At 39.3% G+C, this 15,920-nt stretch overlaps 1 protein-coding gene across 3 annotated transcripts; it reads right to left on the bottom strand.

Moving 5' to 3' along the window:
- Nucleotides 1-88: 88 nt before the first annotated feature.
- On the bottom strand, nt 89-15,824 carry ildr2 (immunoglobulin like domain containing receptor 2). 3 transcript variants are annotated; one of them, XM_014468436.2, is made up of 10 exons: nt 15,709-15,824; nt 11,328-11,657; nt 10,527-10,646; nt 7,888-7,944; nt 6,201-6,347; nt 5,941-6,114; nt 5,493-5,606; nt 4,194-4,389; nt 2,650-3,316; nt 89-675 (listed from the first exon to the last, which is right to left on the bottom strand). In XM_014468436.2, exons 1-10 carry the CDS (start codon nt 15,749-15,751, stop codon nt 640-642), a joined length of 1,884 nt encoding a protein of 627 aa, XP_014323922.1. In that variant the 5' UTR covers nt 15,752-15,824; the 3' UTR covers nt 89-639. The 3 variants fall into 3 exon arrangements, with proteins under 3 accessions (XP_014323922.1, XP_023193350.1, XP_023193349.1); XM_023337582.1 differs by lacking the exon at nt 5,493-5,606; XM_023337581.1 differs by lacking the exon at nt 7,888-7,944.
- Between the last annotated feature and the right edge of the window lie 96 nt (nt 15,825-15,920).

Genomic DNA, 15,920 nt, shown 5'->3' with positions numbered 1-15,920 from the left:
GTTAATCACAAATGCAAAACTTTTGCATCTGCAAAGCCAAACCAAAAAAGAGTCAGCTATGTTCTGCACTTATGATGAAGTGACAGGATTTCAGAAGATATTTTTTATTACAAAGCATCCAGGATGATCATCTGCAATGATCATCTGCAAAACAAGTTCAAGGTGCAGTACTTCCAAAACAGTCACAAAAAGGAAAGATACAAGGATAAAATGCAGAGTTAACCTGAGTTACAGAGTACTGACACATAAATAAGAACAGTGAAGGATGCAGAGGTTTTTACCTGCAAAAATTGGACAGATAAAATAAAACATCTTGGCACTTGTGTAAATTTAGCCACCAGACAAAATGGACAAAAAAAGGGTCATACCTTACATAAAATATGCATGTACAAATACATATGATACAGTATCATTTATGCACAAGTATAATCCAGAAACCTTCAAGCTCTAACAGCAGAGGCTGAATGCCTCGGTCTGTCTCAGGTTTTCCTTCCTCTAATGTTGTTTCCCACTGAGGTTATTTCAAGATGAGCCAGACTTCATGCAGCTGCTGGTGGAGACAGTTAGCTTCTCCCTGCGTAGCTGCATGCAGGACGGATAAAACGAACGGACCGGCAGCTCTGTGCAGGTGGAGGTTTGTCACACTACCAGAGAATCCCTGCTCAGTGCAGCGCTCTGTTAGGGAAATACACCGAGAGGCTGCAGGTTAGAGAGACGTCATGCTGAGTGACGGTGCTTAACCAGTGTGACGGCTGGAAACCATGCAGAGGAAGGGTTTTAGTAAGATTTGTTTTAGATTAAAAACATTGGAAAGGAAGGAAAGACAAATTTTACACTGAGAGAATATATCAAGAATTAGTTGTGATTTAAAGGACATTCCTGTAAAAAGAAAAATAATAATCCCTCAAAAGGACAACATGTTAAAAAGTAATAATTCAGTGTTCCTCTATGCCTTATATTTAAAAGTCACAAGAGACAAAAAATATATACACAAACACTAACAATGAATGTTTCTTTTTGCCAAATACAACAAAAACAGACGAGAAAAACTTCAGCGGAGAACTGCTGACTTTTTGTGCTGCAGTTCATTTTGTTTCCAGTGGAGGGCTGCAGAGCAATCTATAAACACTTGATATTCTCGACATACATAAAGAATAATGCATATTTTACACCTCCTGCAGACCTGTAGAAATTATTTAGGTGTGTTTGTAAGCACCTCAATAATTTAATTGTGTATATCAAATTTACATACTCTCTTTTGGGGTGCCCATAGTCTACGAAATGAAAACTGTGGGTCTTAACCAGTCATTTTGTGTACTCTCTTCCAATTGCTGCTGAAGCAGATAACTAAAGCTGTGGGCTGAAAATTTAAAATAATGAGCTGAAATTGCACAAAAAAATTCTAAAAAAAAAGAACCAGAAGGGAATTTCAGGGAGGGCTGGAAACAAAGGGCCTAATTGGACTGAAACCGGAGGTCACCAGGACACATTATGAATGATAAAACAAACTTCTGGGAACAAAAATGCAACAATCCCCCCACTCTGAAGACAGACACGCCTGAAGTTACTGTGCAATTAGGCATCATTTAATAGTTGTTTTATGACAAGGACTGATCATTTTTGTGGACTTTCTGCACTCAAGCTTGTCTTTTTACTCATATTTACTCACTTTATATTGCTTTAAGGTAATTTTGCATCTTTTCATAGTTGAAGAGATACACGGATCAGAGACTGGAAGCAGATTTCGGATCTGTCTTACTTTAAACTTTAAAATGGCAACACAGACTTTTCAATTTGTCAACATTAAAATGCATATTTGCAATCAAGTTAGCTTAGTACCGTTAGCATTAGTAACTGTGAACTTACTAACGTTCAGCGTGTTTCATGACAGGCAGACAGAGGTTAGAACTCTAAAGAATAAAAAAGATAAATATGGATGTAATATCTTCAAGCCATTGGCAGATTTTGATATGGGATTGTCTACTTCCAATCATCAGCTAATATTTAAGGCATCGCTTATCAATTTGCATCACTTTATAATTGTGTCATATCATCTGCAACTATTTTCTGAGTCATTCTGTGCCCAAAGATGAATATTTTCTGATTTAAATTTGAATCTTTCATGGTTCCTCATATTTTTATTTCATTTAGATGGTTTTGTGCCATAAATTGGAGACTTTGGTGATGCATATAGATTTATTATTACTTGTTTATTATAATTTTTATTTGATTTTATTATTATTTCTCTCAGTTTGTTACATGTAGGACATTTGGTCAATTTTTTTGTTGATTTTTATCTCTTTTTATTGGCTTGCATTTATTCTGTAGTCATTTTTATGGTTCTGTTGCCCTTTTATGGTTACTTTTATTTGTCTCTTTGTGCTCTTTGAATAACATATTTTGTATCATATTCTGGTCATATTGCATCTCTTTGTGCTGAGTTTGTTTAATTTTGTTCATTTTACACTTCTTTTATTTACCAAAGCCTTTTCAGGTTTTACTAGTGGAGTCCACTTGCGATAACGTTGACAACAAAAAAACTATCGGCTGCCAGTGGGCTTGACTTGTAGCAATTTACAGGACATAAACGCTCTTTTCCTGCAGAGCTGTGGAGGAAGGAAGTTCTTGTTCCTGCTACAAGTAACTCACCAGGTTTCGGCTCCTGTCCCGCTCCTCTCTGCTCCCTTGTAGTGTCTGGGACATTCCCTGGTGGGGACGGGTGTAGGAGAAAGGCCTCGAGCCTGCCTCGACGGTCCTGTATCTGTCTGATCGGGGCGGTTCTGCTGTGCGGTACCTGTCTGGGGTCAGGTCAGCCCGGCGGTATCGCTCGGCCTCCAGCTCAGAGTACGGAGGCAATGGGTCGTCCTCTTCTGGACGGTAGCTGGGCGACCGGCTGTAGTAGCTGTCGCTGCCTTTTCCCCTGGAGCTGCCTTTAGACGGAGTGTCGCTGTCCTCGTCCGCTCTGCCAGCGCTCCTGTCCCCTTCCCGGCCTCTCGCCTTCCTCTCCAGCACGCTGGTAAGGAAGCCGTCATCATAGCTTTTGCTCAGGGGCGGTCGAGAAGGACGGTCACTGTCCCATGTGTCCCTTCTCTTGTGCATTAAAGGTGAGGGGCTCCGGCGGGCCCAGGTATCGTCCTCCTCTCTGTAGAAGCGCCTCGGTGGGCTGTAGTCCCGCCCATGGAGCCGGTCAGGAGGCTCAGGACGACGAGCGTGGGAGCTGTAGCATTGTGCAAACTCCTCCAGCTCATCCAGGGAGCCGGTGCGACCTCGCCTGCTCAACGTCTTCCTCTGCAGGTGCTCGGAGCGGGGATTCCACCTACAGCAACATTTATTACAGTTTATTTTGCTTGACATTGTTAGTCTGTCACCTATTTCAAAAATGTCCCATAGGTTGAAGTTTGTTGCAGCAAAATGGGGGAAAGTTTCAAGAGTCATGAGTATTTTTTTAAGGTACTATAAAAAAGCAATAACCACATTCACAGGGCAGATAAAAGTGACTCAAATCTGCTTTCCCCCCCCCCAAATGCGACCTATATCCGGCTTTCTCACCACAGTCTGGAAAAGCCCAATTCTAATATTTTCACCCAAAAGTCCAATCTGTGCCACTTTACATTTGTGGTATGAGTTTGGATACGTATCGGATTGTTTTTAAACCATCTGCAGTCTGAACGGACATGTTGCATCTTTCTAGCTTTTATGTCATTGACGTGAGACATTCTGTACATCATAACTCTGAACCAGAAAAAGCCAGAGATGGTGAATCAGGAAGTCAATAATGGCTAGAAATTATGATTATATGAACTTAACCTGCGTCACTAAAGCGCATCAGACCACTCCTGGCTCTGACTACACATCCAGACTTCCCTACAGAATGCTGTACAAAAAAACCTTGCTATTAGTTGTGCTTTCCTTTTATTAGCTTCCTTCATGTTGTTGTGACCTTGTGACAATACTGTTGACTCTTATAGCTGAATAAACAGCGCTGCCGTGTGAAGTCAATGTTATTCTTCTGTGGGTCACTTTGGGGATGTAAACCGTTCACACAGAAGTCTCATTGCGGGTGAATTTAATCGGTAGTACAAACGACCGTGCAAAAAAAAAAGGTTGGATTTAAGAAAAGAACCAGAATTGAACAAGACGTGCCGTGTGAAGGTAACCTACTCTAGAGTCTGAGGCGTTACAAACACCGTTACCTTCGCTCCAATTCATCGTCTGAGAGACTGCAGTCATTTCGTCTGGGCCTCCGACTCTGCGCGGGTGGAGCCGCTCTCACCTCCTCCTCGCGGTCCAGGATGGGCGGCAGCGCCTTCATCTGGACCGTCTGATAGTTGCGTCTGAAATCCGTGTTCCCTCCATCGTGAAGGGAGCTCAGCTCTGACATGCTGCTGGCTGTTGGAGCGGAGAGAAATGATTGTGGCGACATTCAAAACAGAAAGATTTATGGGAATCTTCAGCATGTATTGCAACATTTCACAGAGGAGGAATGAGCGGAATGAGTTCTGCTTGGATGAAATATGAAAACATTTGGCTGCACTCGGAAAATAAATGTCTGTGGTTGTAACAAACTTTCATCTGACCCACATTAAGGATGAGGTCTAATGTGCGTTCTTTTTATTATTACAACAGAAAACTCTAAACAACTGCTTAGAAACTTGGGACAATTTGAGTCAGGACTATTTACACCCATTTTGTGGCTGTAAATTTAATTTAGAAAACTCCCCTGCAATTTGCAAAGTGCTTCATGTTTGGTTCTTCTTTATGTAACAAAATGTCTTAACCGTTTCTAATAAATAAATTAAAACAGAGGAGATGGTTTGCGCTCTTTGTTTCCATTGTGCACCTGATATACAATGCAAATTGCATGAAATACAAGAAAGTCCATTCTTACTGCAGACTGACTACCTCAGCAGACAAATTAACCAGCTGATATCAACTTGGTGTACTCCCTGTGTTACTTGAAAAAAAGGCATAATAAGTGTAATGGTAAATATATTTAAACAGAAGGCAGAATAATGGTTGATTTTTGTTTCATATAATAGCAATTAAATCAGGTTAAATATCTTATACCTGTCTGATGATGGAAATGTCAATAATTTTAATGATTGTACATGTTTCTCATTTGTGTTTAGGCTGTTCATGTCTTTAGATATTTTTCAGATATTTTTTTCTTAAAATCTCATTTTAAAAAAAATAAACCCTTTCAATAAAACCAGATTTAATTTTAAAAAAGAGTGATAAGTCTGAATATTTGCAGGCTTTTAAAAATTTTCGACATTTCATAAGATTCTGGTGAAGAGAAAAAGACATTAAAATACATACCCAAAGCACTCTGAATTAGTCATATGTTTTGAGATGGTTAAGAAGATTAGATGGATTCTGCCACTATTTAACTCACACAAATCGCACACATAAGAAAGACAGAATGACACACACACACACACACACACGGCCGTAGAGACACAGAGAAAAAGGCCTATTTAGTGGCGGCTTACATTTGAGTGAAGCCAACCTGCTGGTTGGAAACTGAGCCAGCTCCTTCTCTATGTGGTACAAAACTTTCATTGAGTCCTGGTCTTGGCTGTTGGTCAGACGGTAACCACTGCGCACTGTAGATGCAGACACACAAGCACCCATACACACACAGACAAGGAGGATGTTTACAGGCAAAGACGCACACACAAATGATTCACGACGTGTTAATTCACAAGCATGCATGACACAAAGAGATGTTTCTGTTTTGAAACGGACTCAAAGGTGACAGATAAAGTCAGAGTTAGACGGTCAGTGATTAATGGTTTTCCATGAATCATATTTCCTTAGAAGCTCTGAGAAATCAAAGGAGGGAGTATGACATTTATGAGTTCATAAAGTGATAAACGAGTTATTTTCACTTCCTTCTAGGGTGGGAGGAAGTAAACCATTTAAGGAGCGATGACTCACCTCCAGCCAGGTTGTTTTCAGTCGAGGCGATCGATGAGATCTTTGGGTCCAGTTGGGATGAAGGAGCAATAGGGACCACAGTCGGCACACTGGAGATGTAGTAAGGATACACGGGAACCTGGGCGGGAACCGGAGCCGCCTGTCGGGACTTTGCCATCTTCCCTGCCTCGTACACTGAACAAATCAACAACACATCAACACCACCCAGGCAGATGGTAAGAAAAGTGGAAATACAGCGGATGACTGTCTGTGTTACTGACGGTGTCGTGGGCAGCAGCAGGTATCAGGGCAGCAGCAGCAGCTGACGTAGCAGCAGCAGGAGTGAGGACAGCACTGGCACCAGCAGATCCCCAACAACAGGAGGAACAGGACACTGCCCAGGGCCACGGAGCCCACAAACGCCCACTCTGTTTTACACAAACACACACACACACACACAGGAAGAAAATACAGCAAACAATAAATACACCTTTAGTGCTCATCTGATTTATTGACAAGCGGCCAAAAACAATAATGTTATAACTTGTTCAGAGTGCACTGCGACTGTGATCAGAACAACACAACATTAGTATATACAAGGCAGACCCAAAACAAAGGTGCTTAAAGATCCATTTAATAAATTAGAATATTACTGAAAAGTTAATTTATTTCAGTACCTCAAACACTTTGTGTTAATCATGATGATTTTCTGCTTAAAGCTAATAAAAGATGACATTTTGGGATTAAAATATTACATCAGACCAGTAAAAAAAACACACTGTCATTACAGAAACGTGGGCTTAATTGAAAAATATGCTTAGTACCTGCTTAAAGGTTGTTATTTTAAAAAGATGCTTTTAATCTGAGATGCTCTGGCCAGATAAAAAGTGTGGCAAACAGCATCATCGGTCTGAAACATGACGTTAGCGGCATAATGCAGTTTTCTTCTTAGGAACAGGTAACTGGTCAGAGTTGAGGAAAAGATGGATGGAGCTACGTAGGTGAAAGTGGGTGGAGGTTCATCTTCCAACAGAGTTATCATAAAAGCCAGAGCTACAACACCAATGTTTAGATTGACGCAAATCCATGTGATAGAATGGCCCAGTCAAAGTCCTAAAATCCTATTGAGGATCTGTAGCAAGACTTGAAGATTTATGTTCAGAGCTGTTCTCCATCCAATCTGACTGAGTTTGAGCTATTTTACAAAGCTAAATGGGTAAAATTTGAATCTTTAAATGTGTAAAGGTGTAGTGGTTCTTTAAAGTATTCGTTTAGGAGAGCTGAATACAAATGCATGTCACAGTTTTCAGATTTTTATTTGTAAGATGTTAAAAACCATGTATTTTTACAACTATGACCTATTTTGTGTTGCTCCGGTACTTAAACTCCCAATAAAATACAATGATGTTTGCAGACGTGACAAGCATGAAGCTAAATGGTTTGGAAAAAAATTTACATCCATGAAGATTTACCAAATGTAAAAAAATATATCCTTTATCTGTACACAAATGTTATCTTAGAATTATTTTGAGTGTAAATTCAGAGGTCCTGTTTTATCTTTTACCCTAACGAGCTAACTTCTTACCCCTAATAAACCAGTTTTTCTTCCAATTGTAGCTTTTATAGTGATTCTGAGTGACAGGAAGCAGAGCTTGGTGACGGGAATCTCGAGGGAACTTACAGTAACATTAATCCTTGATCACATCTCCAAATTACAGACAACACACCTCCCCAGGGGAGGCATTAAGCAAAATCTGCACAGCCCACCAGAGCTCTCCAAAGAATTTAAACTATGACTAAAGATAAAGCACCAGGTCTGCCTTTTAAACAGCAAGAAGTTGTTAGATGGAAGCCCATAACTTATTCAGAGTCAAGGAAAGCGCTGGTTATGATGAGTGTGAGCTCAATCAGTTAGGAGGCGACAGAAAAGCTCGAAAATGCAGAGAAGCGGCAGCTGATTGGCTGTACCTGGCATGATCTCCATATCAAACTCAGGCAGAAGATCGTCCTGCTCACCTGTCCTGCCTGCAGAGAGAGGGAGAGCACAGGTGAAGGCCAGACAGAAGCAGCAGGAAGCAGCGCCAAATAAGGTCAGGCAAATTAGCAAATCTGGCAGCAGAGATTATGATTGATGTTCATGCAATAATTAATTAATCAAAGAAACTAAGATTGTACAAAATCAGGCTTAGCAAACATACAGGAGAAGCATTAAAAGAGTAGGTGTGTTTCCTTGAAATGGGGTCATGTTGGGTACTTATTCATAGTAAAGTCATTACTATCAGTAAGAAACAGATAGGAAGACCACCAGCAACGAACCCAAGCATCTTAACCAGTGGAACTGATGAGTTGATAAAAACATTCAAACTAAATTGCATTTTTCCAGATGATCTACAGATCTGGTATCACTGGCATTACAACTTTTGAAAGGTCTGAAATCGGTTTTAAATACCTCAAAAAATAAAGTTTATGGTTTTGTCAAAAACATTCCTGCAACACTTTAACAATCAAGGACTGTTTACGTCTGATGATGTAATGATTAAAAGTGTGTCCTCCTCTACGTAACTGGGAATATGAACTGATGACAGGCTTAAATGTGCAGCTCTTTAACCTAGATAAGAAGACAGAAATATTTCAGTTTTATATTTCAGAAAACGGCTAAATCCATGTATTTGTCTGTAACTGATTACTGTGACATACTGTACATGCATGCAGCCTCCTCCTCTCTAAAGAGCCGTCTTCAAATTCCATCTCAAATGCAAAATCTGTCATGCGTATCTCTTAATGAACAAAGCCCGGCTGGGTGAACTCCCAGAATGCCTCAGTAGCCTATTTTCTGTCAGCTCCATAAACACCACTTAGTCCCTCCAAATGGTTGCTTTCGAATGTCTGACTTTGACAGATTTTGGGCAAAACAGCATTTTCCTACCGTGCATTACGGAGTTGGATTAAACTCAAAACACTTACATCCATTAAGCATTTTAAGGTTTATAAAAAATGCAGCGAAGAAGGAACGTCATCGTTTTTCCTCTGAGATCGCTGTGTTTAAATTGCTGTGTAATTTGTCGTATTTATTGTGCAATATTTGATCTACGTGGTTCTAATTTTTATGTTGTCTCACTTCTTAAAGCGATTTCTGATCTCAGTGGAACTTCCTGGTTACATAGAGGCATAATAATAATAACAAAACATAGTTTTAGCTTCTACATTTTGCTTAACACTGCTGTTTAAAGGCACCAGCTTCAGCAATATAACGTTATATATTTTCTGTTTGTTTCTGCCAAACATAATCCAAACATATTTTAGTCAATTATAGCAACCTTTAGCAACAATTGCTAAAGAAGGTGAAAAGTCAAATTGGAGATCAACACTTTTCCATAGGAGATCATGAAAAATGCCTTAAAGAGTTGTGTTGTATTTAAAAGACAATGTTCTTTTGGACTCTTTTTTTAAGATAAAAATGTCAGGAATAATTTCATCAGGTAGAAAACTGCTACATTCTGAGGTTGAGCCACTTGTTTTTGCCCCATGTGCTTATTATGAGATTTTAAACAACTGTGATTAGAGTGAAGGCCAGCAAATGATCTGTCTGTCTGCAAGCAGAAACCAAACTCTCCTGGAGCTTATTTCAAATGTGCTGGGTCAGCTGTTGGTAGGGAGTGTCGAGGCAAAAAAAAAAAAAAGCAAAACAATCTTGCTACCTTGGCCTTGCAACTGTACTCACATACCATCTGAAACACGGAGTAACTGGAGAAAGACGAGGAGCGTTGCGGTTGCGAGGAGCAGGCAGCGATTGGAAGGTTATGGAGTGAGTCATGGGCTAATTTATGAGGGGATTTTGGAAGACAACAGGGGGCAAACAACAAAGTGTGAAAAGCAGAAATTCAGAAAAAAAAGGAAAAATATCCAAGGATCAGTTAGTTGAGAAGAAAACTGTGAATAAGAGGGAATTTCTGAGATAGAAAATGTTTCTGTTTAGAGAAGCGAGGAATGGCAGCATTTGTACCACTTTTGTTGTAAAACCAGGTCAGCTCATGGTTCCTAAAACTGTAATAAGCTAAATTGTTATTTCCTGGGTTGTTTTGAGTGGTTTTGGAGGTTTGATTATTCTGTTCCTTAGTCTATTTCTTTGATCAGATCAGTCTAATAAGATTAGCACAGCCAAGAGGTTATGAATGAATAGGCCTCAGGTCAAAGTTGGTCTTGGGAGGACAACCATCTCTGTAAAGAGCTCCAGTTTACAGTAGATGCTCATTCTCTGACCTTTATCGGTGAAGTACAAGCTGTTTGATGAAGATTTGCAAGACCTGTACAATCATTAACCAGGAACCAGTACTCCCAGTGAACCAATAGAACACACACAATCCTTCAGGACTCTGCTGCACAGCCTCTCTGACTTTTACGTTTTTTCCAGTCCAGTCAAGTGCACACAGATCCTCTGAAATGCATGACTGGCTGAACAATAGAGTGTGTCATGACGGATCAGGACCATCTAAAGGCTGTTTCCATGGCAGCTGCCGTAAAGGCACTTGGGAATGCAGCCCAAGGAGGCACCTTTTTCAAAAACGTTTACGGCTATAAACTTTATGTTGCTTCATCCGCAGCCATACCGAGAACCAGTAACTCCATGTGGTCCTCATCGTTTCCCACCAGATCATCGGCGACGATGACTTTACAGAAATACACGCCGCTGTCGCCCCATTGCAGCTCCCCGATGCGAAGGTCGGCCTCTGCATGGAGACATAAAGCTCAAATTTAGAGGATTTCTGTGAAGATGAGTGGTTAAATTCATTCTGAAGAAAAGAGGGGTTGAGTGATGATGAGGGGTGAGTTATGTAAAACTTTAGATAAGGAGGTTGAGATCATGAGACTGATCCTCCTCCTGTATTGTGAAACTATGACACAAATTCTTATTATATGGAGAGAACAGCTATGATTCAAACAGATCCAGCAGCTGTCCCATTCAAATGTTTGTCATGAACTGCAAAAAGACAAAATCATACCAAGTATTTTTGGTCTAGTTTCTAGTGCCAATATATTAGTACACTTAAAATAAGACAAAACGAAGTGACTTTTCAGCAAGAAATAAAAGCTCGTTTTAAGTGAATAATTCCTCAATATTGATGAAAAAGAACTAGTTAACCTGGTAAATTATTTTGCTTATAACATGGGAAAAATGTCTTTTTCCACTGGCAGATTATTGCACTTATAGCCTGTATTTTTCATAAGAGCATCATCAATATTAAGAAACTATCGACTTAAAATAAGCTCCTATATCTTGCTGAAAAGTTACTTGTAAGTTAGTTTTGTCTTATTTCAAGTCCACTGAGACATTTGCAGTAGAAACTAGACCAAATATTTTGTAAGACTTTGTGTTTTTGCATCGTGGAGGGAAAAGCTGACAACATTACTGTTTATGATGGTAACGTCTCTGTCTTTGTAGTGCTCGGTCAGCGTCACAGACGACTCCTGCTTAGAGGCCACGATCCGGACCGTCCGGCTGCTGTCGGAGCACTCCACCTGGGCCGTGGCTCCCAGCTCCGAGGCCTTGTAGCCCAGAGAGTCAGGAAGGGAGAAGGAGGCTTGTGTGGAGTCTCGACAGTAGGACTTGTACCACCACTGCACCACCGGAGGTTTGCTGGAGGACGTATGATACTGGCACCGGAGGACCACGGACTGGAAGAGCATGGCGTACTGCTTCTTGTCCCGCACTGTGACGTGCATGCCATTACACACGCAGACTGACACAAGCACAGACAGAGATGGACTCCGATTAACATTTTTTCATGACACTGAAAGAACAATTGTACAAACTCAACTCTTATTCCTGGATATTTGGTATATTAACTAGGAGTGAAATGATTAATTACTCTAATAGTGATGAATCAATTATTGACGTTACCGTCAAGTAACTCAGAAATCGATTTTAAAAGTCCATGTGCTGAAAGAACAGTCAGATAATTGATTAATCCAAGATTGTGCAAAAATTATTTACATTTTGCATTTGAGATAAAAAAAAATAGTCAAAGTCTCTTCCCCAGTGTTAAGTGTTTTGTAGTTTCTCATAGGTTTTCTTAAAAATTTGAAAAGCATCTATTTTGTTTTCACTTCATAAATGTGTTCTAGTTTACATTGGCTTTTTAATGCTGATGTAACATATTGACATTTGTTTACAGTTCTTTACAAAAACATTAAATAAGTTAAACAACCATTATCTTTTTCACATGCTGTCACTTTGCAACCACATAAAACATTATTAACGATATCGTATAAAGGCCTGAATTTTTAATGGCCTATTAACAACTTACTATACTCTCGTTTCTAATAATTGATCTGACCAACCCAACTTTCAGACTTGAACGAGCTTGCTTTCAGCTTCACACCTGAACATTTTCCAGAGTGTGTTTTTCACTCTGAAATTTGGAAAGTTTCTGACCAGGTAGACATACAAACACTTTGCTTTGCAGCGGTTCCTACTACAGCCTGGACCAAATAATCTGGACTTTAATTCTGGGATTAAAATTCACGTCACGGTAGCTTTTAACAGGTAATGGTTTATAGCATTTTTTTTGTTGTTGTACCTGCAAATTAATTATTTTTTGACGCTCCTGTAGTGTCATACAAAAGAGCATAGCTCAAGCAGCTTACTGGTTTTGAAGGAACCTCTTTAAGGCTGGAAAATGCATGTAAATTACAGTTTTATTTCTGTAGAAACAGCTGTAGATCTTCTTTATCTGTGCAGAAGATTCAGGATAAGAAACTGTAATTTGCATCGCATCAAAACGGGAGAAGACAGGAACAGAGATTAGGTGTGTGGGGGGCTCCTCTGCTGTTCAGGCTTTGGGGTCAGGAGGTTAAATTCCAGTGTAACGTGGGGGGACTGGGGGAGGACTGAGGAGAGCCAGGGGGACTGTGATCACACAGGGAGGGGATGCAGCAGTCAGATGCTCGTGAGTAATGCCTGAAAGTCATTTTAGCTCTAGGTGGGGCAGGAACTGGTTTTAAACATTTCCCTCAAGACAGGAAATGAAAACAAAAGCAAGTCCACCAGTTTGCCTTTCCTTCAGAGCAGCAGGAGGAGCACTCACCCAGTGTTTACCATGTTTATTTACTCTCTTTTAATTAAAAATTGCCAGGCCCTGATTAGAACAATTAGTTCTGGTTTTTCTTCTCTGTAATAACCAGTTTCATTAATAATACAGTAGTTGTATTTCAATGGTTCTTATCAGTCAGTGGCCTAAAGCACAAAGCGTTCAGAAAAATGTGACTTTTTTTAAAAAACATTTTACAATAATTAATTAACTTGTTTAAAATAAATTACTTAAACCAGACTCTGAAATCTAATTTGCTGATTTTTATTATTTATTATTTTTCTGGCTTACAACACTAAGAGAAAGACCATTAGGCTCAGTGAACCTTTGCTGAGAGACTTGAATATGTTTTTCATAAGTAATGATATTTATTGATGTTTTATAAGTAAAATTATACTTCAAAAAGTCAGAACTTTCCTGTAATTTAAAAACTATTTAAAAATATACATCATGGGATTTAACTCTTTCCTTTTTTTATTTTTTTTTAGGAATTAATTACATACAAATGCACAGTTAGTTTTTTTTTAATGTTCTATTATTTCTTATATTTTTAAAGAGAACAATACATTTATGTTTTTCTTTTGGTCTTTCAAACAATGATAAAAAGCAAGCTAGATTTTTTAAATTTTATTAAAAAACAATAAAAATCAAAACATTAGGATATTTTAATTTTGATTTTATTAAAATATTTTAAAATGATATATTTTTTTTTATTTTAAAACTAAGTCTATGAAAAATGAATTGAACAATTATTCTTTTAAATTGTTTTTGTCTTACTGTTGTTATTTTTAAAAAAATCTCCAACACGACCTGATTATTTTTCTGCCTCATGAATACTTGTTTTATGGAAATCCAGTTTTTTCACGTTTTCGTCACATATTCCAAATCCTCCACCATAAAACTTTAACCTCACAACTTTACGTTCTGCAAAAAGTATTGTGCACAATGAGGACTGAGATCCTGAATTCCTCCAGTGGAGGAGCTGCGGTCTTCCCTTTGTTTCCTTCTTTATGGAGCTGACCATTGTTCCCCACTCTGCTGTCCCAGTTGAGGAGCTGAGAGGGGGGAAGGAGGTCACAGACTCTGAGCCAATAAGAGCATCCGGCCTCATACAGCTGGCTCCAAACAGACCAATTAGCCACTGAAGATTTAAACCAAACCGTTCCTCCATCAGCTCCATGAATGCATTCAGCTTGTTGTGAGGTGAGTTTTGGACAAGCAAAGAGGAAAACGTCTGTATGCATCATGAAGCACGTGTGTTAACCATTGTTTACTGTGATCGAGACTGTGGTTTAAGAGGCAGGTTCCTCGCCACCTGTGCACTGACTGAAGGTGTTATTTCAGTGTAAGAGGAGCCGTTAAAACAGTATGAGGTATTCCAGGTCGCAGCTCTGCTGCTGGACGCTGCTCGTTTCCTGAACACGGTCAGGCTTTTCCTCCCAAAACCGTCACATTTCCTGCCTTTTTTCTCCCTGCAGTGGATTCCTTCACATCGACTCATTATTCCAACAAATGCCACTGATAAGACTGAAAATAGACTCAATGGTTGATGGAGGATTCCTCTGCAGATTTCAAAAAGCACCCAGAAGTCAAGAAATTAAGCTTTGTTGCTTCCAAGCTTAATTTCAAACATTCTTTGAAGCTCATATCTACACAGGACGGAATCTGCCTTATAATATGTCTGCATATTATTATTATTATTATTAGTTTTTTTTATGAAAATGACTGCTGTGAGTAATCCTGACTACTGCAAAGTCTATTTCACAACAAATTTGTGTATTTACTCCTACTTAACTTGCCAGTCTTTGGAAGCTCCTCCTAAATTTTTCACAAGTAGATGCAGATTCTCCACAAGGTATATAGAGGTGCTGAACTTTTTTATATAGTGACACTTGGGAAGAAAAAACCTCTTCATAGAAAAACTGTTTGTAACTTTCCTCTGGAGGTGTTTTTACAAAGTACTTATTGTTAATGCTTGAGATATTTTCTAAACTGATTTTTAAAGGTTTATTTTAGATTCCATGTAGGTAATTTTGCACTTCATTGCTGTACTTTGTTTTTTGCCCCTACTATCTTTGTTGTTACTGACACTAGTGCAGATTATAATTGTTTTATCTAGTATTGTTCATACTTCTGCTGTCTTTTTGGATTATTTATATTTGCTTTGTACTCTTCCTAACCAGTTATACTTTGTATATTGTGTAATGCAGATACATTAAAATTACAAAACCTATCCGTTATAATGCAGTTATACTAATTGTATTAATTACCTTTACTATTAATTGTTAAAAAACACTTACTATTCCAAATGCATATAATTTTGGTACATTTGAAAAGCTTAAAAAGTCTTGCTGATACAGTGTTGCTGTATCACAAATTCCTCCAGCAGCAAATATTTAACACCCTGAGGAATTTTCACAATGATTAATGACAACCAGCAGCCAATTGCACAAGGAAGGTTTTCCCAGAAGCCAAAAATATGTGAAGATAGTTCAAAATATTTGTCCAAACCACGGCTATTCAAGGGAGCCTGTCTAGTTTGGCTCGGTGAAGGTTAAAACATAACCTAAACCTTTCAGCAGGTTCCTCGCTGAGGCCAGCGGGTTTGGGATAAGCTGAAGTTTACGGGCACAACCTGTTGCGCTGCTGCCGAGAACAGAAAGGCTGTTAAACATGTTGTAATAAAAGGAAATAAACTCACCCGATGCTCCCAGTAAAACTGCCAACCGGTAAAAGTTCATCATATATTCCGTGTTTATGGTGAAACGGCTTTAATCCGCATGTTAATGATGTCGACGTCCGCTCTGAGTGCGGCTGCTCCAGACCGGAGGCAGGCTGCGTCTAACGGGACTGTACCACTTCACTGACGAAGGGGGGCTCTGATACAAAACCACAAAATCCAACTGATTGACA

Source organism: Xiphophorus maculatus, chromosome 7 (genome assembly GCF_002775205.1).
Source record: "Xiphophorus maculatus strain JP 163 A chromosome 7, X_maculatus-5.0-male, whole genome shotgun sequence".
Classification (NCBI taxonomy): domain Eukaryota; kingdom Metazoa; phylum Chordata; class Actinopteri; order Cyprinodontiformes; family Poeciliidae; genus Xiphophorus; species Xiphophorus maculatus.
This window is presented reverse-complemented; position numbering and strand designations above follow the sequence as displayed.

Excerpts from the sequence above, each read along its gene's own strand:
- ildr2 (XM_014468436.2), bottom strand. The coding sequence starts at position 15,751 with ATGATGAACTTTTACCGGTTGGCAGTTTTACTGGGAGCATCGG. Across the intron at positions 10,647-11,327 it reads AGACGTTACCATCATAAACA|AGGCCGACCTTCGCATCGGG; the intron begins GTAATGTTGTCA and ends GTCTCCATGCAG. Across the intron at positions 6,348-7,887 it reads TGATATGGAGATCATGCCAG|AGTGGGCGTTTGTGGGCTCC; the intron begins GTACAGCCAATC and ends TGTGTAAAACAG.